The 26,879-nt window shown below is 47.3% G+C and overlaps 1 protein-coding gene across 8 annotated transcripts; it reads right to left on the bottom strand.

Annotated features, from left to right (window-relative positions):
• Positions 1–307: 307 nt before the first annotated feature.
• mrvi1 (murine retrovirus integration site 1 homolog) lies at positions 308–26,513 on the bottom strand. 8 transcript variants are annotated; one of them, XM_048973180.1, is made up of 21 exons: positions 26,383–26,513; positions 22,473–22,942; positions 20,581–20,736; positions 19,948–20,060; positions 19,384–19,445; positions 18,812–18,985; positions 10,986–11,054; positions 10,812–10,858; positions 9,759–10,163; positions 9,504–9,582; positions 9,068–9,173; positions 8,354–8,384; positions 6,818–6,958; positions 6,384–6,515; positions 5,753–5,903; positions 4,119–4,168; positions 3,925–4,029; positions 3,684–3,751; positions 2,236–2,355; positions 1,650–1,790; positions 308–1,262 (listed from the first exon to the last, which is right to left on the bottom strand). In XM_048973180.1, the coding sequence occupies exons 3-21, from the start codon at positions 20,641–20,643 to the stop codon at positions 1,022–1,024; spliced, it is 2,298 nt and encodes a 765-aa protein (XP_048829137.1). In that variant the 5' UTR covers positions 20,644–20,736; positions 22,473–22,942; positions 26,383–26,513; the 3' UTR covers positions 308–1,021. The 8 variants fall into 8 exon arrangements, with proteins under 8 accessions (XP_048829137.1, XP_048829140.1, XP_048829139.1 ...); XM_048973183.1 differs by having other exon boundaries at positions 22,473–22,572; positions 26,383–26,477; XM_048973182.1 differs by lacking the exon at positions 26,383–26,513 and having other exon boundaries at positions 22,473–22,572; positions 22,832–26,359.
• Between the last annotated feature and the right edge of the window lie 366 nt (positions 26,514–26,879).

Below are 26,879 nucleotides of genomic sequence, written 5' to 3' on the forward strand. Positions count from 1 at the left end.
GCTTTCCCTGCCCCACACACTGCTAATTACCTGGATCAGGTGTTTTAAGTCGACCAGAAGCTGAAAGACAGCTGGGACTTGTGTGTGGGGCAGGGATAGCGGGAAAATAAGCAGGGCAGTGGGGCCCGAGGACCGAGTCTGAGAACCACTGCACTTACATTCTTGTTACTTTTGCCCACAGATCATAATAATGCATGCTCAGTTGCCTCTGTTTTGCATTATTTCTATTACTGGACTTCATAATCCACAGAAAATTAATCAATTGGTGTCACGTGTCAGCAGGGAAAACTCTTTTCAATTTTCAAACTGCTTTTCAATAACACTTTATTAAAAGTATACAATTACCCATTTAGCCCGCCAAAGTAATGGGGGGAAAATAAGCAGAAAATTATTATCATCCTCAGCCTCCACAGTTTAATTTACATTACATGGGTGATTCCTGCATGGTGTTTAAAGAATTGCTGTCATTGTCTACAGTACATACGGAATTAATAAATTGTGCAATTAGGCTCTTAAATGGACAGTCAGGAGACTCTTACAAAACATACAATGGCAACAACTGAAATAAAGACAAACAACTGATGAGAAATCACCCACCCCAGTACCTCACGGACTAAATGCACCCAACATAGTATTCTAACAAAACAATGAAACAAAATTCCTCAAAAAATAAACCTCTTTAAAGTCATTGTCAAATCCCAGTACAGCAAAGGTAGTTATGACTTCTGATCTTGAGAATTCGAACCTGTGACCCCTTTGCTCCCTTGAAGTATCCACTGTCTTCATTACCGGTGGTAGGAACCTCATCACAAACAAATCACCTTAAGTCAACGGACAGGAGATCGTAATGCTCACATGCATATCAGTTAAAATGATCATTCATCACACCCATCCTCCTTTCCTTCTCCTATAACTGGGGTGTCCATGGAAACAATGCAGGCTCTACGAGTCAATATAGAGATTTTATCTCCCAACACCTGATAGTCTCAGTATTAATTAAGCCGGTGTTGACAGAGTATTGTTACTCTGGGCTTCCATTCTGTGCTGAGTTCCACCCCACAAGCCTCTTCTTGCGTGACGACAAACTTGACGCTCCAGGCAACTCTCTTTGATTTTCAGAGAAGTAGCTGAAAACACCAAACGCAAGTAAAGCAGCCGCAAGCAATGTCAGGACTATCGTGGCTGTCCAAATGAACCGTTTTCGCCTGAGAACCTTTGGAAACAGCCGTCCAAAGACGTCCGGGAAACCATTGAATCTGCTGCTGCAAAAACATGAAAAGAGAGACAAGAAGTGATGAAGCTACTTTCATGCTAATATCTCTGCAAAACGAGCTCTCTGGAAACATCTAAATCAAGGACCTTTGAGATAAGCTAACATCACCAAACTGCCAGCGCATAAGACAGTGATATATGGCCCATTGCATGCTTTTAACATTGTTAAATGTAATGTCTATATTCTAATAATCAGCACTGCTCCATCCCCATATGTGATACGACCCAGACACAGGCCAGTAGTTCAGGCCCCTTTGTCCTCTTGGCAAAGTTCCCCATGTCTGCTTCAGGTCAAAATCTTGGTTTGGATTTTTTCTGAACCGGAACTATTCACCTCTGATTGCTGTCTGTGCTTTTCCAGTCACCCAGGAAGTTACCTGTCGCTTGTTCTGTCCTCCAAGTCTTCCTCTTCCTTTCGGGCCACTTCCTGGCTCTCCTCTGCTTTTTTCTCCTCCTCTGCCTCCTCCTCTTCCTCCAGCTCCTGCATCTCTTTGACTCTCCTTAATCCCTCCTGGTATCTAAATTAGGCCATTGGCAAAAGCTCTATGAAGAAACCTGTAGCAAGGACCTTTCCCTCAAAGGAAAACAGGTGTAAGCAAATCTGATATATGTATTTTCACTTATATTATGTTAGTATATTAATTATTATTTGCACACGGCCCTGGCCAGGCGGTTATAAAATGGATAGATGATTATCAGGGCTGCCGATTCTCACGCATCTGACATGACACTCACACCTTAAGACTCTCACGCTCACGCAAGAAATCTGACAGCAAATCTATATTATAACATCAAAAACCTAAAATTAGCAACATCAAAGGGGTTGGGGCAAAAGACTACAAGACCACTATTTGCTAAAAATGTCTAGATGAATTAGGAAATTCATGTTTGGTATCTAAGTAGCAGGTTCTGGGCTGATTTTCCCCCTGATGGTAGGAAATGATAGAGGGGCGCCTCACCCACCCCTTACTGTAGGCCTCCTCCTCGATCTTGGCTTTCATCTCCGAGGAAATCTCCTCTGCCGAGCTGGGCGGTTTGGCAGGAGCTGATGTTTCCTGTTCTGGTTCGGCTGCGGTCTTTCTGCTGTGTGGTTTTGCATGCGGAAGGACATTGATACTGAGGGTTATCGCTAAGAAGTGACATTATCAGGAAGGGCACAGTCACACATTATAAAGGTCATTGGGACTGTGCTGATGTCGTGTTTCGCGAACAGTTACACCAGGATATTATGAAATGCTCCCTAAACAAATACACAGGACTTTGGTGGATTTGTAGGTGGAACAGGGTGATTTTAGCATAACAGAATGATTATACTTTATTGATTACTGTAGGGAAATTCTATTTTCGCCTACTCCTCCTTGCTCTCCATGACACACATGTCGGCAAGAACAACCTTGGCAGCGAAGGGCAGCAACACCCATGGAGCTGGAGGTATGGGTTAAGGGCCAGATGTGACTACTCTGCTAAGGCCGGGGCTCAAACCAGCAACCTTCTGATCACAGGCACAGAGGCTTAGCTCACTGAGCCAAAGCTGCCCCTGAATTGGGGTGGGACAGGTAGGCTTGTCAGCCCCATGAGAGCCTCTGGGTCTAATGGGAGCCAGGTGTTTGGCAAGCATATACACCCAGCCTGCTTTATAATCTCCATCAGTTAGCTGCACATGAGTAGAGCTCTTCTGCCCAAGCTCACCCTTCCCTTGAACCATCCCCATCCTCTTCCTGTTTGGAAATCAGAGGCAGGGTGCGGGGGAGGGATATAACCAGCTTTGGAGTGAAATTTAGAAGGCAGCCCCAGCATCAAGTCCATAAACATCCTCAGATCGTTCGTATTCTGCACTAATTCATTTAGCTGCTGCTTTTACTGATAACTACATGCAGTTGAGTAAGCAGGGCCAGCCAGTCTCTGCAGCAACCGGGGTTAAGGGCCTTGCTTAGGAGCCTCACAGTGATGTCACTCTGCTCAATATGGAATCTGAACCAATGACCGTCTGATCATAGGTATTGAGTCCTGACCCGCTGATCCACAGACAAGCCCTACACCAATACTAATAATCATGTACTACACATTAGGGGCGGTGAGATTCACTGATTTGCATCGGTGTACTGGCATGAATGTTCATGATGCCATTGCCCCAGTGTAGAAAGTGTGCACGGGATGCAATATGGGATGAACACGGGAGGCATCGTTTCTAACATCTTTGCATCAGTAAAATCCAATCTTTCGCTATCAAATTATTACTTGCAGTCCCCTTGAGATGTGCGTCGATTGGCTTTAGTGATGGAGAAGCGCATCCCTGCTATACATGCATTGTAAGAGATGCTTGTGTGTAGCTTGCGATTCCACCAGACTCCAGGCTAGCATCGCCAGTGCGACACAACAGCAATGGTGATGCACAGGTGCCACAGACTCACCTGCCGGCAGGTGTGGCTTGCAGTAGCGGTCCTGCGGGAGGGCAGACTTTCACATTGCTGGCCTCACACTGAAACATACGCACATATTCAGAACGGCTTCAATATCATAGGGGATGCTTTGGCTTCACGCTGATAGTACAGACCACGCCACAACATGGTGCACTAGATCAAAGCACTGCGAGTATTACGCAGTAGATCATAGATCAAGATTAATGTCAGAGTTGACAGGGTGGGGATATACCAGCACGGGAAGCATGGGTCTGGCAGTGACCGTAGCCTGGCCTGGGATGCTGACCAGGTTGAATTTGGGAACCACTGCTACACTGACTCTCCTCCGAGGCACAGCCTAGGGGACAGAAACAGGTGGTCAGAGGGACTGGCCCCACCAGTGATGGATACTGGCTGCCCCCATTGAGCGAAGAGTGGCACCGATACCTTTCCCATGGTCAGCGACATTGAGCGCAGTGCACGGGGAACACCGTCGTCTGAGTCAAACAGAGGAGAGAGCATGGTAAGACGTGTGACCCAGCATCTCGGCTCAAACACGACCATCCTCTACGGCAGTCATAGGAAACACCAGCCTTTGTTTCAGGAGACACTCTTCCTCCTTAAAAAAGGGAGCAGGGCTGTCGCAAGAAAATTGCAACAATGTTGTATTGTGCAATAATCACCAGGGCTTTATATGACGGACGCCAGCCTTTCGGTGCTATACAAATGTTTACTAACTGCCACAAACTGGTAAGCGGATGAGTAGTGCGCCTAAAACATTGAGAGGTACATTGTGACGGCCAGAAGTTAGTAATCTGTATGAATTCATTGTATCCATATGTTATCGGTTATCGGAGCTCGCCACATACTACTGTTTTGGTAAATCACTGAAACGATTTATTAGCACTGAATTGGCGGTGAAGAAAGGGACAGCTCAACAGGCACGACATCTTTTAAAAGAGGAGATCTTGTGGATAAACTAGGTAAAACGACGTCATTTGGTGTGACGGTACCTTTTCAGTTTAAAGTCCGACACATTTATTAAACAAAGGGATACTCCGAATTTATACAGATGACTAACTTTTGGGCGTCACAATACGCCGCTCATGCATATTTTAAGCGCACTACTAATCTGCTTACCTAATTGTGGCCGTTAGTGAACGTCTGTATAGTACCGAAAGGCAGGCGTTTGGACAAATGTTTACGGCCATCATATAAAGCCCTGGTGATTATTGCGTGTGCGCCACATGATCACGATTATATTGTGACAGCCTTAAAGAGCCTCTGCTCAACACACCTCAAATGATGCCAAAATACAAAAAATATCACCAGTCTGAGGCATCCTTGTGTGGTTTAGGGGATCCATGCTAAGGAAACAGGCCAATACGGGAGGGCAGTGTGGCCGCAGAAACGTGTCACAAACAGCACTTAAGACCTTCATATGCAAACATTGGCCCTACTCTGACTAACATGCCCCAGACAAGTATATACACACGCTGCTGAGAGCATGCTGGATATTTACAGAAGGATGTAAGTGTTTACTCAGTAGGTGCCAAAAACACACTGAAATATGTTTTTTGTCACTTTCTGTATTTTCATTGTGATCAACAGTGGAATTTTTAGACTCTCTGGATCCTGAATAACACAGGTCTCCACTCATAGTACTGGAGAATTTCTGCTGGGCCTGAAACACACATACCTGACCATTTAAACCTGGTGCTTGTTCTGCAGTTTCATCTCTGAAACTCTGACATTGCTTGCTAATGTGAGTTTTACTTAAACAAAAATGTTCTGAGGGCAAAAAGAAAAATTAATTGGTTCAGTGAGATAACCAATCAAATTGTAGAGGAGCTGGGTCCAAGCAACTAGAGGAGGAGAGACCAACCAATCAGATGTCCTGCCTCCTCTAGCTGCTTGGACCCACCTTGTCTACACACTAATTGGTTATCTCTCTGAACCAATCATTTTTTCGTTCTACCCTCAGAACATTTTTGACTTATTTCTAACTTAGCACTCCAAACAGAAGTTCATCTATCGTCGGGAGAAAGCCCAATACCGAAAGCTGCTCATGATGTTCTGACCTGCATCTGCAGATGCACCGTAACCACGGCCAGAGTTTAGGTTGGCCAGCTTCTTGAACTCCATAAGTTCAGCGTGATCCTTCTCATAGGTCCTCTTCAAGTTCTCCACATATTGCATCATCACCTCAGTGGCCTTGTTCATGCGCTTCTCCTGTTTGGGGAGGGGGGGGGGGGGGGACACTGTCTTCTTCACTTTGGCCCACAACTGATCAGAATGTCTGTGGCTGGTTCGAATATAAACTAATTAATCATACAATCACCGGCACACTGAACGGATCGTTGGTGATTAATTTAGGGAGAATAATATCTAAACAAAACCCCACTCATTCGGTTTAAGGCAATTAGTGAAGGTGCACTTCCTTTGTTTCAAATGGCTTGGATTCCGTAATGAAATATGCTGATGGTAATATACAAAGAATAACCTACTGGAAGATGGATGGACGGATGAAAGAATGAAATATAGCCCTGTCTGGCTGCCTTACAGAATGAACACTTAAATATTCCACCCCATCGATATGGTTAAGACAGCTAAAGTAACTCTTGTGGAACATCTCATGGAGCTCATCCCATGGACTGATCTGGTGTGGAGGTCCATTTCTCCTAATAACCATCCCACATGTCAAGGCCCTACCTGCCGCACGGCGCCGACCATCTCGGCCCGGCTGGAGAGGCGTGTTGACAGACGGTGCAGTACTGCCACAGTCTCCAGGAGGCGCTGGTAGGATTCCCGGTGCTCTGCGCTATGCCATAGCACAGCAGTTTTCTACAGGGATGCACAGCCGCAATAATTACCCAGGATACACCCAGTGGTTGTTTTTACTAGGCCTCAAACCATGCATGTATCTGGGGCCTCTGAAGTTTGGGGGGCCCCTCTTGGCCACAAACAGTCACAGCACTAAATATTAAATAAATGTATTCCTTATTTAGGAGGTGCTGAAGCAGCATGTTCTGCTAACCACCTGGCTAGCTATGATCTTCTGAAACTACTCGCTAGCTTATTTAGCTTATTTTTTATTCATGTCAGTGGGGGAGGGTGGCCCCTGGGAACGCCCCATGTGTACAGACCTGAAGTGAGCCTCTGAAGTCCTCCAGCTCCTTCTCGGCGTTCTCCTCGGTGAGGGAGCGCTCCCGCTCAGCCAGATGCAGACGCGTGTCCAGGGTGTAGTTGTCATTACGGAAAGCCAACAAGAGCTGCACGAATGCATTCTGCAGAGAGGACACGCATCTTGTTGTGATATCCAAAGTGTCTACATCTACACAGTACACGTCGAAATGGGGGGACATGGGCATTGGGTGAAGGAACTTAAACTGGAATTCGACACCAAACTTATTTTCAAATACATTCAATTTAATTGGCAGAAGCTTATATTGAAAGTGATGCACATTTCTGAGAAAGCAGGAATCGTAGAGCAATTAGGGTCCAAGGATTTGGCAACACTCTGATCACAGGAACTGCAACCTAACCCACTGGGCCATACAGTACACCACACCCAAGCAAATATTAACTGGCAAATAAATAAATGTGTGACTAGAAGTGAATACAAATTCAGCCACGACTGAAGGTTCTGCTGACAGTTGTGAAATCAGTCTTTCTCAAGTGGAAAACTGTTTACACTCTTCCCATTTAAAAAGGCAGCTGTGAGGCATTTAGCAGACTCCAGGGCCTCTGAGAGACAAAGCACACCATCTCAGAAGATATCACTGCTGTACTAATTATTAACAGGGGAGCCAGAAATGAGGCCTTCACCCTGATGTACACAGCAAACACAATTTCAGCTGTTAGGAGGGATCAGGGCTGCCTGGAAGATCTTCCCTGTGCCCTGATGGCATCTGCTGTTAGGAGATGGTTCTTTGTGGGACCAGGCAGGGAAGAGAAGCCTTAACCTCCTCCTTCCTTCATCTCCCTTATCAGTGGCATTCTCCTTCTGACAGGAAGATGGGTGCAGCTCAAGGCCCCGTGTTATCAAGTTAACCCCAATGTCAATGAGTTGCTACATTCGCAGTTTATGAGTTGCACCAATTTACCCTGTTAAAAGTTAATTAAGTTAAAAGTGTCTTTCTTAAGGGTACCAGAGCAGATCTCTTTTGGGAGTCACACTGGTGGCCATTTGCCTTCTGGGCCTCATGTGGTATCATACAATCTATGTGGCATGTGGCACAAGTAGTTATGACTCAACTGATGCTGTCATTGGGCCCTTGAGTAAAGCCCACAGTTCCCAGCTCCAGGGGTGCTGCATGCTGGCTGAACCCTGCACTGTGACCCCCCTCCCCCAAGCATCCTCTCACCTGTCCATAGGGAAGGAAAAAAGACAGTTTTCCCACTGGGACGAATAAAGTATCTCTAATCTAAGAACAAGCTAAAGGCTCACACAGGAGGTTTAATCTCCTGGTAGCAGGTATCTGGCTGCAGGAAGAGTTCATCAGACTCCTTATAAGTGCCTTAACCAGAACTCTCTTTCACGGGACGGCAGAATGCACTGGTGTGGGTCTCCCACTACCCCCTCCTGAGGGTCCACGGAGGCACACCGAAAGCGAAGTGTACACAGAGTGCTGACAACTTAAGCTGTGCAGGTTTATCATGGAGCCGCATCAGATACAAACCTCGACCTCTCTCTCTGTGAGCGGGGGGGAGCTGTAATGGAGAGAGAGAGCACATGGGATTAAAGCCGAGCCACATTTCTGCAGGTCAAATAATGCTCCTCTCTGTGGCCCACCGTTTACATACTGCAGCCCGTCTGTGTAACAAATTCTGAGGAGGCCCTGGCTCCATTCCAGAGGAGCAGTGTTTTCCAATCCAGTCCTTGAGGATCCACAGCCGGTCCACGTTTTCGCTCCCTCTGAGCTTCCTGCCAGACAGCTTACATTTTTGCTCCCTCTCAGTTCCAACAAAAATGTGGACTGTCCGGCAGGGAGCTCAGAAGGAGCAAATATGCGGACCGGCTGGGGGCCCCCGAGGAGTGAATTAGGAAACACTGCAAATGAGGATTTCCTCTGGAGGCTAGCAAGTTGCGGCACACTAGACAGCAGGTTAGCTAAACTATGTTGCCTTGGCCAATGCTACTTTAGCTGTTTTACCCATATTCAACCATTGATGCAGGCAAGTGTGTGGAGTAAAGCGGTTTATGTGGAATTCTTAGTAAAAGTTCAGTAGTTTTAGGAACTGCAAGAATTAGTATGCTTGCAGGTTAATCACATTTGTTACTGCAACAATAATCACCGCCTACGTTTTCAGCCTACCCTTGACCCTTACAGCCATGCTGTTTGGCCCCTCCCACATTAACTCCACCCACAACAAAGCCCCCCCCCAATCTACACCTGCCCGTCTGAGCCCGGTGCAGCTTCAGCTTTTGCAGCATCACGTCGGAAATGTTGGGCATGACCTCTGACCTCTGACCCTTGGACTCATTGTTCGTAGATGGACCTAAGGGCAGAAACACACAGGCCATCTGACCACGGGCATATAGTGACACCGTATATCTGATACCATGGAGATTTAAGAAAGCTGGCTCACACTGTATTACGAAAACAGAATCCACAGAAGTTAAATTACTCAAGTAGTTGGCTGTAATTGTACCATATGCTGCCATAAAATGAGCTACAAAACGAACATTGCTTTGATATCCAGTGCATTGCTGCTGCCTCAAACAGCATCTGCATGTCCCGTCCACGCCACCTCTGGGTATAAATGTGAACAGTAAGGCTAACAAGTGCTCTAAGGTACTGTGGCCTCGTCCAAAATCAGGAGAATCACCTCTTTCCAGCTCGGCCGTTTCACTCAGGTCCGGAAGCTTGGATCCCACGATGCTTTGGTGCCGGAGTAGCTTGTGCTCCTGAAAATGTCGATCAGAAGGTCACGTGATTCTGACCCACACTGGGGGTTCTTGTACAAGAAATTTGCCTTTTCTCTCGCCAGAGCCAGGATATGGGTAAAACCCACATATAGCACTTACACGCCGGAGTGGATGTTAGCTTTGCTTGGCACCTGGCAGGAGTGGGGTAGGCCTACCTCTCGCAGTCTGGCCAGCTTCTCCATCTTTGCAGGCTGCACGGGGGTGGTCTCTTCTTCCAGCAGCTCAGACATGAAAGGCGGCTCCTCTTCGAGCTCCGGGGAGGAGCCTGCCACATCCCAAGAGGCCGCACGCATCAGCGGCGGAAAGGCCTCCAGAGTTTTGATCTCAGCGGTGCAGGGTACCCTCATGGGGGCACTGCAGGGCCCCGGCCGGGCTGAACTTGTGGCAGAGAGCTCGCCTTGCCCTGTGCCATCCTTCCTGGCACCACTTGAGGCCCCTTCTACTAGATCAGTCTTCTTAGAGTCGCGGCCCATTCTCTGGGCAGTGCTGACCCCAGACAGTTTGCTTCCTCCAGGGAGTAAGGGACCCAGTGGCTGCACCTCCTTCAGGGTCCAAGAGTCCTGCAGTGTTTTTCAAATAACACGTCAGAAGCAGATTCGGCACTGATATCTTTTTACACCTGTTGATTCAATCTTTCAAAGTAAATGAACTGCTAAGTCAATAGTCTAACAGGTCAGGTCCATGTGGTCTTTTCGGAGGCACTTTCCACTATTTTGAAGTGTTTGGGACCAGCAAGTTCAATCTAATTATCATTAATTTCATTAGTTTATGAGCATTTCTGGCACTTGGCTGAAGGTGTGTTTGATCCCTTCAGAAAGGCATCAGCAAGACCCTTACCCAGGCCACAATGACAGGAAGACAGACTGAGCTTTAGTGTGCTGGGATGTGACCTTCAAACAGGACAACGGGGAACAAACTGCAGGCCAAGTCACAGAAACGCAAATACAGCAACAAAGACGAAGATTGGCAAATCCTGACGATGTACCACAAGAACCATCTCCTGAACTCAATGTCACATGTTTCCGTTGGCAACATTCTCTGCAGAACTCTCAGACCCTACACATCACTGGTAAAAACAAAGCTGAATATTTGCAGATAAATGACCCCATGAATGGGACGTCCTCGGGTTCGAGGGACTCATCAGCAGCTCTGTTCTGCACAAACATCACACCACAGAGCAATAACAGGATGCCAACGGGGGTCATTACCTGGACAATAGGGGAACTGACGTAATTCGCCTCAGCCATATCCGCTGCTGAAATTGCAGACAAAGCAGGAAAACATTACTGAGTCAGGACATCCCACAGTCAAGTGGAGCGCCGGGTCGTGCTCCCTAGGCCTGCCGGAGCGTGTCACGGCGTGTGTGAGACAGGCCGACTCACCGGATGGCATAGCGCTGAGCGAGCTGCTTCTGGAAGGTGCCGGAGAGGAGTTCGGAGTGGGGCCGGTGCCTGCGGAGAACACCAGCGATTCGGGTTATGGTGTTGCTCATTTGGCTGCAGACGCCGGTTTGCCTTGTGGCTGCAGGCTGCAGGCCTTGTGGGCTCCTGTAATCCTGCACTCTATCAAAGCCTGCGATGAAGCCTGGTTCCGACATGACGGGGCTTAGACCAACAGTCCGTCACATCAGTGGTCTCATGTCAAACCATAATGAGGGGAAACGAGTCCGCAGGCAGAACCTCACGGACTTGCAGGCCAGAAACCCATCCTGCCCTCTCCCTTTTTTCCTGTCCTCTGCCCCCTGTCCCAAGTCACAGACAGCTTACAGGTAAGACCTGAAGCATCACCCCAGGTTAATGCAAGTGACACACCTACCTGTGTTTGGTTCATTTGAATAGTCACTCTGCATAGTTCAACGTGACTAGTATCTGTAGCCAGATCTCTCTCACAACTCCCATGTGCAAACTCAGCTGGGGTATGTACTGTTTTGATGCTGTAATGTTTAATATAGAGTTGGCGTAGTTATAGAATAGTGTGGCCGCTTAGATTACACTTAGGTTAGGTTGATTTCTGCATCCTTGTTGTACCATGATTGATGTATATTTTATATACTTTTTGAATAAACTCTGTTCCCCTAAACCCCCCTCTGTTACTGGATATCTGACACTGCTAATTGCAGTACATTACCAGGGGAACAGTGTAGCATGAACCCTAAACAGGACTAAGTACACACTAGACTGTGGGAAGAGCATAGCACCTTACCACCGGAAGACTCTAAAGACCTGACCATCGTCTGACTCGGATAAAATATAAAGAGTTTCACTGGCTAAGGTATGTCGTGCTGCGATAAACTGCCGTGTACCAATAAACTGCTGTGTATCAATTAACTGCCATGCAGTAATATACTGCTGTAAATGACACACAAGAGTTTTCAGACACTCCGTGGCGAAACATTCAGTTAAACCGAACAGCTAAACCTTATTGGCCAGGGAAGCTGACACTGCACTAGTCTGTAGCCACCCTTCATCACTGAATCAAGACCAAACAGTCAGATATTGTGTTTGTAGATTTGATTTATCAGCCAAAGCATATCCAGTGTAGCACTGCAACTCAGAACAAGTAAAGTTAGTCACAAGTAATGAAAGCCTAGAAGTAATCGGAGCAATCTAAATGTAGCGTAGGGATCGAATACAGAGATTCACATTTATTCTTTAATTAAAGTTGGAGTCAGATTTAATTAGATTTTATAGGGTATGTAACATTCCAGGAGCACCTGGGAGGACCTACATACATTTGGTGCCTTTGGCTGTCCAGTTGGATTCTGGTATTGGTCAGTAGGTGGCACTATACAGGTCAGAAAAGAGATCATATCACACCAGGTCATGCTGCTTTGCACTGGCTTCCAGTGAATTTTAGGGTCAGGTATGAGGTTTTACTCTTTGCTTCAAAGTGTTCAGTGGGCTTGCCTTATATCATCAATCTACTGCAAGTCTCTGTCAGAACCTTGATGTCTATTTCTGATCAGTTTCTTCTGGCAGTCCCATGGTCTCAGTTATAATCTAAGCATGCCCGTGATATTGCAGTTACTGCCGTCGGTCCCGCGGTCTCAGTTATAATCTAAGCGTGCCCGTCTCATTGCAGTTACTGCCGTCAGTCCCACGGTCTCGGTTATAATCTAAGCGTGCCCGTGTCATTGCAGTTACTGCCATCAGTCCCACGGTCTCGGTTATAATCTAAGCGTGCCCGTCTCATTGCAGTTACTGCCATCAGTCCCACGGTCTCGGTTATAATCTAAGCGTGCCCGTCTCATTGCAGTTACTGCCGTCAGTCCCACGGTCTCGGTTATAATCTAAGCATGCCCGTGTCATTGCAGTTACTGCCGTCAGTCCCACGGTCTCGGTTATAATCTAAGCATGCCCGTGTCATTGCAGTTACTGCCATCAGTCCCACGGTCTCGGTTATAATCTAAGCGTGCCCGTCTCATTGCAGTTACTGCCGTCAGTCCCACGGTCTCGGTTATAATCTAAGCATGCCCGTGTCATTGCAGTTACTGCCGTCAGTCCCACGGTCTCGGTTATAATCTAAGCATGCCCGTGTCATTGCAGTTACTGCCATCAGTCCCACGGTCTCGGTTATAATCTAAGCGTGCCCGTCTCATTGCAGTTACTGCCGTCAGTCCCACGGTCTCGGTTATAATCTAAGCATGCCCGTGTCATTGCAGTTACTGCCGTCAGTCCCACGGTCTCGGTTATAATCTAAGCGTGCCCGTGTCATTGCAGTTACTGCCGTCAGTCCCACGGTCTCGGTTATAATCTAAGCGTGCCCGTGTCATTGCAGTTACTGCCGTCAGTCCCACGGTCTCGGTTATAATCTAAGCATGCCCGTCTCATTGCAGTTACTGCCGTCAGTCCCACGGTCTCGGTTATAATCTAAGCGTGCCCGTGTTATTGCAGTTACTGCCGTCAGTCCCGCGGTCTTGTTTATAATCTAAGCGTGCCCGTGTCATTGCAGTTACTGCCGTCAGTCCCACGGTCTTGTTTATAATCTAAGCGTGCCCGTGTCATTGCAGTTACTGCCATCAGTCCCACGGTCTTGTTTATAATCTAAGCGTGCCCGTGTCATTGCAGTTACTGCCATCAGTCCCACGGTCTTGTTTATAATCTAAGCGTGCCCGTGTCATTGCAGTTACTGCCATCAGTCCCACGGTCTTGTTTATAATCTAAGCGTGCCCGTGTCATTGCAGTTACTGCCATCAGTCCCACGGTCTTGTTTATAATCTAAGCGTGCCCGTGTCATTGCAGTTACTGCCGTCAGTCCCACGGTCTCGGTTATAATCTAAGCGTGCCCGTGTTATTGCAGTTACTGCCATCAGTCCCACGGTCTCGGTTATAATCTAAGCGTGCCCGTGTCATTGCAGTTACTGCCATCAGTCCCACGGTCTTGTTTATAATCTAAGCGTGCCCGTGTCATTGCAGTTACTGCCATCAGTCCCACGGTCTTGTTTATAATCTAAGCGTGCCCGTGTCATTGCAGTTACTGCCATCAGTCCCACGGTCTTGTTTATAATCTAAGCGTGCCCGTGTCATTGCAGTTACTGCCGTCAGTCCCACGGTCTCGGTTATAATCTAAGCATGCCCGTGTCATTGCAGTTACTGCCATCAGTCCCACGGTCTTGTTTATAATCTAAGCGTGCCCGTGTCATTGCAGTTACTGCCATCAGTCCCACGGTCTTGTTTATAATCTAAGCGTGCCCGTGTCATTGCAGTTACTGCCGTCAGTCCCACGGTCTCGGTTATAATCTAAGCGTGCCCGTGTCATTGCAGTTACTGCCGTCAGTCCCACGGTCTCGGTTATAATCTAAGCGTGCCCGTGTCATTGCAGTTACTGCCGTCAGTCCCACGGTCTCGGTTATAATCTAAGCGTGCCCGTCTCATTGCAGTTACTGCCATCAGTCCCACGGTCTCGGTTATAATCTAAGCGTGCCCGTGTCATTGCAGTTACTGCCATCAGTCCCACGGTCTCGGTTATAATCTAAGCGTGCCCGTGTTATTGCAGTTACTGCCGTCAGTCCCACGGTCTCGGTTATAATCTAAGCGTGCCCGTGTCATTGCAGTTACTGCCATCAGTCCCACGGTCTCGGTTATAATCTAAGCGTGCCCGTCTCATTGCAGTTACTGCCATCAGTCCCACGGTCTCGGTTATAATCTAAGCGTGCCCGTCTCATTGCAGTTACTGCCATCAGTCCCACGGTCTCGGTTATAATCTAAGCGTGCCCGTCTCATTGCAGTTACTGCCGTCAGTCCCACGGTCTCGGTTATAATCTAAGCGTGCCCGTCTCATTGCAGTTACTGCCGTCAGTCCCACGGTCTCGGTTATAATCTAAGCATGCCCGTGTCATTGCAGTTACTGCCGTCAGTCCCACGGTCTCGGTTATAATCTAAGCATGCCCGTCTCATTGCAGTTACTGCCGTCAGTCCCACGGTCTCGGTTATAATCTAAGCGTGCCCGTGTCATTGCAGTTACTGCCGTCAGTCCCGCGGTCTCAGTTATAATCTAAGCGTGCCCGTCTCATTGCAGTTACTGCCATCAGTCCCACGGTCTCGGTTATAATCTAAGCGTGCCCGTCTCATTGCAGTTACTGCCATCAGTCCCACGGTCTCGGTTATAATCTAAGCGTGCCCGTCTCATTGCAGTTACTGCCGTCAGTCCCACGGTCTCGGTTATAATCTAAGCGTGCCCGTCTCATTGCAGTTACTGCCGTCAGTCCCACGGTCTCGGTTATAATCTAAGCGTGCCCGTGTCATTGCAGTTACTGCCGTCAGTCCCACGGTCTCGGTTATAATCTAAGCATGCCCGTCTCATTGCAGTTACTGCCGTCAGTCCCACGGTCTCGGTTATAATCTAAGCGTGCCCGTGTCATTGCAGTTACTGCCGTCAGTCCCACGGTCTCGGTTATAATCTAAGCATGCCCGTCTCATTGCAGTTACTGCCATCAGTCCCACGGTCTCGGTTATAATCTAAGCGTGCCCGTCTCATTGCAGTTACTGCCGTCAGTCCCATGGTCTCAGTTATAATCTAAGCGTGCCCGTGTCATTGCAGTTACTGCCGTCAGTCCCGCGGTCTTGTTTATAATCTAAGCGTGCCCGTGTCATTGCAGTTACTGCCATCAGTCCCACGGTCTCGGTTATAATCTAAGCGTGCCCGTGTCATTGCAGTTACTGCCGTCAGTCCCACGGTCTCGGTTATAATCTAAGCGTGCCCGTGTCATTGCAGTTACTGCCATCAGTCCCACGGTCTCGGTTATAATCTAAGCGTGCCCGTGTTATTGCAGTTACTGCCGTCAGTCCCACGGTCTCGGTTATAATCTAAGCGTGCCCGTGTCATTGCAGTTACTGCCATCAGTCCCACGGTCTCGGTTATAATCTAAGCGTGCCCGTCTCATTGCAGTTACTGCCATCAGTCCCACGGTCTCGGTTATAATCTAAGCGTGCCCGTGTCATTGCAGTTACTGCCATCAGTCCCACGGTCTCGGTTATAATCTAAGCATGCCCGTCTCATTGCAGTTACTGCCATCAGTCCCACGGTCTCGGTTATAATCTAAGCGTGCCCGTCTCATTGCAGTTACTGCCGTCAGTCCCACGGTCTCGGTTATAATCTAAGCGTGCCCGTCTCATTGCAGTTACTGCCGTCAGTCCCACGGTCTCGGTTATAATCTAAGCATGCCCGTGTCATTGCAGTTACTGCCGTCAGTCCCACGGTCTCGGTTATAATCTAAGCATGCCCGTCTCATTGCAGTTACTGCCGTCAGTCCCACGGTCTCGGTTATAATCTAAGCGTGCCCGTGTCATTGCAGTTACTGCCGTCAGTCCCGCGGTCTCAGTTATAATCTAAGCGTGCCCGTCTCATTGCAGTTACTGCCATCAGTCCCACGGTCTCGGTTATAATCTAAGCGTGCCCGTCTCATTGCAGTTACTGCCATCAGTCCCACGGTCTCGGTTATAATCTAAGCGTGCCCGTCTCATTGCAGTTACTGCCGTCAGTCCCACGGTCTCGGTTATAATCTAAGCGTGCCCGTCTCATTGCAGTTACTGCCGTCAGTCCCACGGTCTCGGTTATAATCTAAGCGTGCCCGTGTCATTGCAGTTACTGCCGTCAGTCCCACGGTCTCGGTTATAATCTAAGCATGCCCGTCTCATTGCAGTTACTGCCGTCAGTCCCACGGTCTCGGTTATAATCTAAGCGTGCCCGTGTCATTGCAGTTACTGCCGTCAGTCCCACGGTCTCGGTTATAATCTAAGCATGCCCGTCTCATTGCAGTTACTGCCATCAGTCCCACGGTCTCGGTTATAATCTAAGCGTGCCCGTCTCATTGCAGTTACTGCCGTCAGTCCCATGGTCTCAGTTATAATCTAAGCGTGCCCGTGTCATTGCAGTTACTGCCGTCAGTCCCGCGGTCTTGTTTATAATCTAAGCGTGCCCGTGTCATTGCAGTTACTGCCATCAGTCCCACGGTCTCGGTTATAATCTAAGCGTGCCCGTGTCATTGCAGTTACTGCCGTCAGTCCCACGGTCTCGGTTATAATCTAAGCGTGCCCGTGTCATTGCAGTTACTGCCGTCAGTCCCACGGTCTCGGTTATAATCTAAGCGTGCCCGTGTCATTGCAGTTACTGCCGTCAGTCCCACGGTCTCGGTTATAATCTAAGCGTGCCCGTGTCATTGCAGTTACTGCCGTCAGTCCCACGGTCTCGGTTATAATCTAAGCATGCCCGTCTCATTGCAGTTACTGCCGTCAGTCCCACGGTCTCGGTTATAATCTAAGCGTGCCCGTGTCATTGCAGTTACTGCCGTCAGTCCCACGGTCTCGGTTATAATCTAAGCGTGCCCGTGTCATTGCAGTTACTGCCGTCAGTCCCGCGGTCTCAGTTATAATCTAAGCGTGCCCGTGTCATTGCAGTTACTGCCGTCAGTCCCACGGTCTCGGTTATAATCTAAGCGTGCCCGTGTCATTGCAGTTACTGCCGTCAGTCCCACGGTCTCGGTTATAATCTAAGCGTGCCCGTCTCATTGCAGTTACTGCCATCAGTCCCACGGTCTCGGTTATAATCTAAGCATGCCCGTGTCATTGCAGTTACTGCCGTCAGTCCCACGGTCTCGGTTATAATCTAAGCGTGCCCGTGTCATTGCAGTTACTGCCGTCAGTCCCGCGGTCTCAGTTATAATCTAAGCGTGCCCGTGTCATTGCAGTTACTGCCGTCAGTCCCACGGTCTCGGTTATAATCTAAGCGTGCCCGTGTCATTGCAGTTACTGCCGTCAGTCCCACGGTCTCGGTTATAATCTAAGCGTGCCCGTGTCATTGCAGTTACTGCCATCAGTCCCACGGTCTCGGTTATAATCTAAGCGTGCCCGTGTCATTGCAGTTACTGCCGTCAGTCCCACGGTCTCGGTTATAATCTAAGCGTGCCCGTGTCATTGCAGTTACTGCCGTCAGTCCCACGGTCTCGGTTATAATCTAAGCATGCCCGTCTCATTGCAGTTACTGCCATCAGTCCCATGGTCTCCATTATAATCTAAGGGTGACCGTGCCTTTGCAGTTACTGCTGTCAGTCCTACAGTCTCGGTTATTATCTAAGGGTGACCGTGCCTTTGCAGTTACTGCTGTCAGTCCTACAGTCTCGGTTATTATCTAAGGGTGACCGTGCCTTTGCAGTTACTGCTGTCAGTCCTACGGTCTTGATTATAATCTAAAAGTGACTGTGCCTTTGATCCTTCCAATCCTTTGAAGTAAATTTCCATTGCTGATTGGATCAGCTCCTTCAGTCGCTCATTTTTATTTATTATCATTTACAACTAGAATGTTTATTTTGCCCCCCGCGACCCAGTAAGATAAAGCGGTTTGGAAAATGGATGGATGGATGGATGGATGGATGGATGTTTATTTTGGATGAATGACATTAATAGATTGTTGTTGTTGGTTCCTATGTACAGTGATCACAGTTAATCTTATTTATTATTTTTTTCATAATTTATCATAGGATTTTATGTAAAAGTCTACTTCCTGTGTTGCATAGCACTCTGGTAAACGCACGGTGTTTTTAAATGTGCTTTATACATAAACTACCTTGACTTGACTTGAATTAAGTTTCACTATTACATTATCTAGAAACTCAGGTCTATGCTAGACTTGTACATCTCCCCATGAATGTCCTCTGAGAAGAATGAAGCCTCTGAAAGGTGCCCTCTCTGAATAGCTTGGTGGCTGGGATTACCTGTAGGAGAGTCTGAGATACTGGAGGTAGACCTTCTCCCTCTGCGTGTGAGGAAACGTTCGCTGACCTCCTTGGCCTCCAGCAGCAGTTCCAGGTTCTTCCTCTTGTCCTCTTCAGAGAGCTGCATGTCAGGTAGCTGATCCTTCACCAGGTCTATCACATGGCCTTGACCATCTGGGGATGATGCAGATGTACATGCCAACAGCCAGATATCTGCAGATACCTTCTGATCACCAAATATGACAGCCTGTGGGCCTGGTCTCCTTAATTGATTAACTAAAGTATTTATAAAGAAAGTCACATTTCAGACTATAATCATGTCTGTGTGACCCAGCGGACCCAAAAGATTTCGAATTGATCATCAGAAAATGAACAGCTCTTCACTTATAGATGACAAATCCAAGCTAAAACATCATGTGCATGATTTTATTCTTCATCACCAGACCTACGATATAGCTGTAGGCCACTGCTAGTCCAGACATAGTTCTGAATTAGTCTGTGCACAGTTCAGGACAGAGCTGGAATACCATATAAAGATGTTTTTTTGAATCAGTAGTGTTTATTGTACCTACCAAGAGTGGTGACGTAGTTTCCTGAAGAGGACTTGTGGGATATTCGTGGCCTGTGGCTCCTGCTGGAGGAAGATAGCTAAATGTAAATTGACTTTTTTCTTCCACCCCCGGCAGAAACAGTTGAATTATATTAGCCATTTCTTATAGGCAGCCGACAGTGGAAAACACTGCAGATGCTACGACCTAAATCTGACCTAAATGGGGACTTGCTGAAAACTAAGAAATTCAGACTCAAAACATCTCTGGCCTGGGATTTCGTATGAACAGGTTGACATTTACTCGCCCCCTTGTTTAGATCACATGTGACAATTTCACTCTCAAGTAACATTCAAGAATTTAGTTGCACGCTCATTTGTTCCTTGGCACAATTACAGTTACCCAGTGAATCACGTCTTACACTGTGCCAGCATCCTGAGAGTTGGTATGTTTAACCAGCTGCCTGATTTGTAGATGGCTCTTCTAAGCAGTGTTTAGGATTAATGACATTTCACTTATAAACAAGCTCTCCACCTCCTAACACATTGCAGGACTGAGCAGCATGAAAGCAAACGCAACAGCTCTTACCTGGTCTGCTCTACTGCTCCAGGCTCTTGGCTGTATGTGGTACCCTGCCTTGACAAGGGTACGGAGGACCCCGAGAGGGTAATGCTCACCACTTTGGTTTCAGGTCGGCAGTACTAGAGGAACACAAGCATATATCTTGGATGGTACTGAAAGTGTGGGCTTCTGGGTCTACCATGTGGCTTCATATCTCCACAGTGGAAGATTCCAGAAGAGTGTGTATACATAAAGCACTAAAACCTTAGCCATGTGTGTATCTGTATGTGTGAAGGAATGTCATGGGCAGCCCGGTTCCTACAGACCGGGCTGGTCAGCCCATCAGGCGGCATAGACAGCCAGTTATGGTGCCATCTTCTGACAGGATGCTGACTTAGCAATTTCATTTTGTCTCAGTTGAGGGGCGCCGGTGGTGAAGCTTGTCTAGGGTTTTGAGAGGCACTGCGTTATTTAATGGTCTTATATATAATATATGTGTCATAATATAGCTTGTTTATATGTCTCACGTCTTTATAGTTGATTTATTACATTTTCTTCTGCATCATCTTCAATGTATCACATAGCTAAAGATGACAATTAAGACACATTGACTTTGAGATAAATGTGTGTTTGCAGCCATGTGTCTCTGCATCTACATACAGCAGGCAGTGTGCTGGCGGTCTCCCCAGCAGGGTCCTCTTCCACTCCCAGGAGGCTAGACATGGTCCTGGGGGAGTAGGCCCTGATTTACTGGTGGCGGTGGGTGGGGGCAGTTGAGCAGTTTCTTCTCAGGACTCTTGGGTCGTTTCCCTCCACCTGGATAGGAGATATTGGCAGGAAAATTGGCTGGGGGAGTAGGTACCAGCGAATCGATCGATTGGATTTACCATTACATTGTCTCTGAAGCGGGGCCTCTCATTTTGCCAAAAGGGGCCCCTGATTTTACCGTGGCACTAGCCTATAGCCTATGGATTAATCGGCTGCGAATAATCAAGGTGAACAACAAATGCTCTAGGGCCTGGGTTCTTAGCCCTCTGAACAAACGGTGGTCTGCTTGTACAAAGTAACTTTCATGCTTCAATTACAGTATCTGTTTATAAAATGTAGAACTTGCTTATTTGAACTGCCATTGAAAATATTAATTAATTAGCATTAGAAAATTTAAAAGCAATAAACACCTTCCTTACAAAGACATTGTAACCCATTCACTGCATTTGGGTTGGGAGTCCTTGCTAGTGTCTGGAAGGTTGTTGGTTCAAATCCTGTGGCTGGCAGAGGAATCATGCCACTGGTAGCTCCTTGAGAAAGGCTTTCAACCCCCCTCCACGGGTGGCAGGGAAAGGTCCAACACAAGCTTTGTTGTTATCCCGAAATATCTGCGTGCGTTTCATCGGAGAATGAGTTCGAAATGTTATTCTACGATCACGAGAAATTCTACTATAAAAAAGGACTCAATTAATTCAAGATAAACAGTTGTAGCGTGGTAGCAATTGTTTGGAAAAATGATAAAACATCCAGGCTTCTGAAAAAAAAAAACACAATGCCTTAATTTCTGCCAACATGCTCTCTTCGGAATAAAGATGAAACTAAATTTACAAATTAAGGTTAACAGGCGTGATAGATAGTGCTGCTTTGACGTGTGAGGCGCTAAAGGGTTAAAGTCCCTAAATGGTAACCACAAGCAGGCATAGCTAGAAATTTTGCCCCCCCCCCAGTGGCACATTTTGTGGCTCCTATAAAGCGCTGGGCCCCCTGAATCAACCAGGGTCTCCATGGCCCCGTGACACCCATGACCACAAGCTTAAGCTTTCATTACCGTAGAGAGTCTTATAGTAAGTGCCATCTACACAACATGTAGCAGCTTTTCTAGGAAACTCATGAAGCTGTTTCTTGTTTTTTTTATCACATTGTCACTGCATAGTACCTTTCAGGAAGCAAACAGCCAAGCTCACTCCTCTCATGCGTTATTAACTGAAGGAAAACCGAAATGGCTGCTTTTATCTTTCACCATCATTGTGAAATGCAGTTCCATAGTAATTTGTGCATTTTCCAGTGATATTTCCTTAAGTAAATTGTTACATTCAAAAGAAAATTTCAAATGTTTTTTAAATCAATGCTGCACCTGAAAGGTTTCAGGACAGTGTAATACAGTGTTAGTAAGTGGGAGTAATCTGTACAGTAATTTGTCCATAATATACTACTACTATACTACTGTGAAGCGTACAGTTTTGTGTCTACTACTTAAAGTCATTTAGAGCAAATGCATTATACGTGTTGTAGCTTTTATTTTAACACTGTCTCTGGTTTTGAGGAATATGGGCCTTTTCTCACGCTTGTCTGCTTTGGCTTTTTGTCACTTAAACCCCCCTACCTCTTGTACCACTATACTACTATACTACCATACTACTAACAAGCATAAATAAGCCAGAAAAGTTGGCTGAACTGTGAGGTAGCGAACACGGCACCCTCTGGAATTGGACCCGGAGGCCGCCGGCTTCCATACGCGCCTCCGCCAAGTGCAGCTGGTCGAGCATTTTCAAGCTTGGACTCACCGTCAGTGTGTCAGCAGGGCTGAGAGCACATGGTCTGGTCCGGCCCGGCTCAGCTCAGGTCCCTGCAGGCTCTAACAGACAGCTGTTGCTGTGGCTGAACCTGCTAAAGTCATGGTGCAAAGAGACACTAACCACACGAGAGGCAAGCCCATGCAGCAGAGAACATCATGAGAAAACTTTCTTAAGATTCAGGAAGTTCACGCTTCATGATGCCCATCTACACTGTCTAGTCAGACCACCCCCCTCTAACCAGAACTCCTGGTTAAGACTTTTAGGTTCTCACCCAACACCATCCGGCAATATAAATATTTCTGCATAGCCTTCACAAACGCAAATCTTCATTGCATGAACAAACTTACACTTCTGCAAGCGCTCTTACGGGCTGGTCATGGGTGACAAGGCTCCAGGCTACTGGTATCATCTGAGGCCCTCTTTACAGACCAAGAATCCTCCGGAGGAAAGGTTCAGATCTGTTAAAGAACCGGTGGCATGTGAAATAGGAAGTTCCTACAACAGACGTGTGGATGTTAAGGGCTTGTTTAGAGGAAGTAAGACACACAGATGGTGATGAATCGATAGCATGCATAGCGCCCATCTTATCTGAGGGCTATAGTTGGCAGTATTTGCCTGATAAGAATCTTAATTTTATAGAAGATGCAGAACTTGCCCTATTTTGTTATTTGAGGGACAAAAATAATGTCTTGGAACAAAAGCAATCATCTAATCTTTTGTTGGACAAGCAACAGTTACTGAAGAATCTGCACAGTTATGTGTCAGAACTGATTCTGCTTGATGGTGACATCATAGCCGGGGTTATTATGGTATGGCTGCATGTCTCTGTGAACACTCTAATCATTGTTTTAAATATCTATATACAAACGTGCAGGGCGGGGGCGGTTCCCCTGTGCCCCCCCTAAAAATGTACTGTATAGTTCTAATGGCCTAGAATTGCTGCTGGTGCAGGGCTGTATTTATGTGAGAGGCCCTATGGAATTATGGGTAGGCCAGATGTGTTCATTAAGGTTCTGGAAAATGTCTGCTGGGGCAGCAAGAGCGCCTACTCTGACATCACCATGATGTTCTGAAAAACCTAGTTCTTTTGTTTCCCCTGGCTGCTGTTGGATATTGTGCATTTTCCAATTTAGAAACACTTCTCCACAGGACACACACACACACACACACACAAACTAATAGGACCACTACTCTTGACCTTAACGGTCAGCCTGCTATGCTGCTCAGAGCTCTTTCTTGTTAATAATACACATAATTAACTCCATACTGTTCTGTGCAAATTAGAATGTTCCGGCAAAATATTGTCTAATAATGAAGACACAGGAAGAAATTATTCTGTTTCATGAATAACAGAGAATAACAGAGCGTATAAAGAATAATTATTGCAATCTTGACTTTAGTGGAACATTTGTGGTCAAATTGGCTTGCCCCTGGCAAGATGCATTGAGTGAGAAAAAAATATTTTGAAATTCACAGCAGCTGAAAGCACATTAAAATGTCCACATTTCAAATCGCTCACATTCTGTTACAGGCTCATTTTGGTTCTAGAACGGTCTATGTCAAACTGGTCCTCCCACAGACTTTAGGAACCCCATCCATGAGTGCACGTATCACATGATCACAACTACCCATGTCCATTCCGCAACAAATCGGACTGCATCATGTTATACCAGCATTTGCTAATACCAGTCTTTTGGAAGGGAATGTGTTAATATCTAAACCTATAAACTTTTGATCACCAGTAAGGCTTTCAAGTTGTTGCATGGTATTTAACATAAGGACTATTTCAGAATTATCACAACTATACACAAATTTGAGGAAGGACAAGGTTAAGCATATAAATCATGTCCTTCATCCATCCATCCATCCACAAAGGGCTGGAGAAATACTGAGTAGAATTGTGGTACTTCATTGAGCCCCGTGGGAAAATTGTCCTTTCATCCATCATGCTCTCCATGAGACACACAGATGCATTTCCGCTGGAGAGCAAGCCTGGGGGGTCACAGCACAGGGTCAACCAGTGTCCAGCGCTTAGGGGCATTGGGGGGTTAAGCGCTTTGCTCAGAGGCTCAGCAGCAGGAAATAAACCATATAAACGATATAACTTCCTGAGATCCAGCAATTCATTTTCCTCTTCTGTAGAGGACATTACATTTTTTTTCTCATATCTTTCATACTATACGTGCTACTCCTTTAGGTCCTGATTTTCCTTAAAGAGGGCAGTTGAAGAACCATAAGATACACGCTAAAATCCTTGAACCTTCTATATGGTGGAGAAATCCACAGAAGGTGGAACGGGGTGCTTTTATCAACACCTTAGCTTTGTGATGAGTAGACAGACCCAACTACTTACAAAAGCACCACACTGCAGTCCAAAGAGAGCAGAGCCATTGCTTCTGGGTCCATCCCACCAAGTTCATACCTATCTGTCTTCTAACCACTAATTCTGGTCAGTCTCACGCACAGTCTATATTCCTTTAAATAATTACATTTATGGGGGTGGGCCTCATCTCTGACATCGCCCTCAGAAAAATGGCTCAGCAGATTAGCCCTCTGTGCCTGTAAGCGGTAGGTCGGCAGTTCGAATCCTATGCTCAGCAGAATAGTCTTAGGTTGAGGCCCTTAACTCCCAGAAAAATGCTCCAGCGGTGCATGATCAATGACTGACCCTGTGCTCAGACCCCAAGCTTCACTCTCACTTCAATATATGTGTGTGCGTCTCAAAGGAGAGCATGATGGGATATGTGAAAGCTAAAGTGCTCTTATACACCGGTGCTTGTGCAAATGGTAAATAAAGCTTCACCTCATGGAAAAACCCAGCCCCCGAGTTTCACCGTGCATGTTGATTCATTCAGAGATGGTTGCAAGCAGGTGCTGAGAGACATGCTCACGAGGACACCTGAGGACAACATGGACATAAATAGGGCTGAGTTTCCCCAGCCGTCGTGGTAAAAATCTCCACCCAAGCGTGGAACCCCATTGGCTGGTGCGTCGCAGCATGGGCTGCCAACAGGATGTAGTGACGGAGAGCAGGAAGGAAATAAATGCGGGCGGCCATCACAGAGGGACCAGGCCTGGTCCTGTCGCGGCTTTGTGGACGATGTTCTCCAGGGAGCACATCCAAGGAACTAGCCGACTTCCCAGCAGATGATTTCACAACATGAACAAGCTTACATCCATGCAAGGACATTTAAGGAGAGTAATCGAATTAGTAATTTTCCCGTGAACCTTTGCTCAGCCTGAAGGCCTCTTTCTGACCACAGCTATATTTAAAGAGGTCCTCTCAGGGACACCACACTGGGTGTTGCTCCCCAAGGAAAACAGACTTGGAGAGGATGCTGAACCCCATGTTCTCTGCCTGGGGCCAGCTGCAGCCTGACACCATCATGAGAACCGGACCACGTGTACGGTGTAAGAAAGTTCCGGAGTGCTGGATTTGTTTAAAATTTGCACAGTAAGAACCAGCTCAGGGCAAGTGCTGCTGATAGCAGACAAGATGAGAGGACGGAAGGAGTGTGAGAATCAAGGCAGTGATGCTAAAGGGTGATTTTCTCAAGATTGTCATGCAGCGGGTCACCGTGAAGAGATAGGGAAAGGGAGCAACTGCACAGGCTACCGCAGTCTGCAAAGCGGCATGACCAAGCCTCAGATATACATATTCATCCCACACCTGCACTGGAGATGTGTTCAGGTTAACTGCGATCAGCTTCACAGCTGTGAAAAGGAGACCCATGACCCATGATGTAAAATGAATGCATATACAAAGCCACAGTGACCGAGGTTGACAGCAGCTCCCGGACGCGGAGGCTCAGAAGGACAAGCCGCCCCCCTCCCCCGGCGTTACGAACCCCCACAGGAGTGCAGCAGGCTACAGTAAGTAAGCAAGACGCACACTGACCTGGCTACAGAGCACGGCTGCCTGACACATGGTCCGCCACACGTCACCTCAGCTCATGAAAGTCCATCAGATTTATCCCTGGATTCAGAGAGTTTTCGGCTGAAGTCAGACTATCCTGGCTCCCTTATCCCCCCCCCACACCATCCCCCACTCAGTTGGCCTCTCCCCCTGTCCCAAGAGCTTTTACCATTTAAGGGCAGCCATTCACAGGTCCCTCTCACTGCCGCACTGAGTCGGCTTTATCCTCCAAAACATGCCTTTTCTCCCCGGATGTTCTCCTTCCCTCCCACCCTGTGACTCATTCTGATCCTGAGCACCAGCAACCTCCAGAAGGTGAGACTGAACTCGCTCTGGTCCAGCAGCAGGGAAGTACAGAGAGCGTGAAAGACGTCCTCAACTCCAGCTCCTCGGGTGAGGATCCATCATGGATCCTAAGCTCCTGGAGTTGTAACCAGCCCCTCCTGGTTTGGCTCCCCCAAGATCCAGACCGGCCCTTC

This window comes from Brienomyrus brachyistius, chromosome 13, assembly GCF_023856365.1.
Source record: "Brienomyrus brachyistius isolate T26 chromosome 13, BBRACH_0.4, whole genome shotgun sequence".
In the NCBI taxonomy this organism is placed as follows: domain Eukaryota; kingdom Metazoa; phylum Chordata; class Actinopteri; order Osteoglossiformes; family Mormyridae; genus Brienomyrus; species Brienomyrus brachyistius.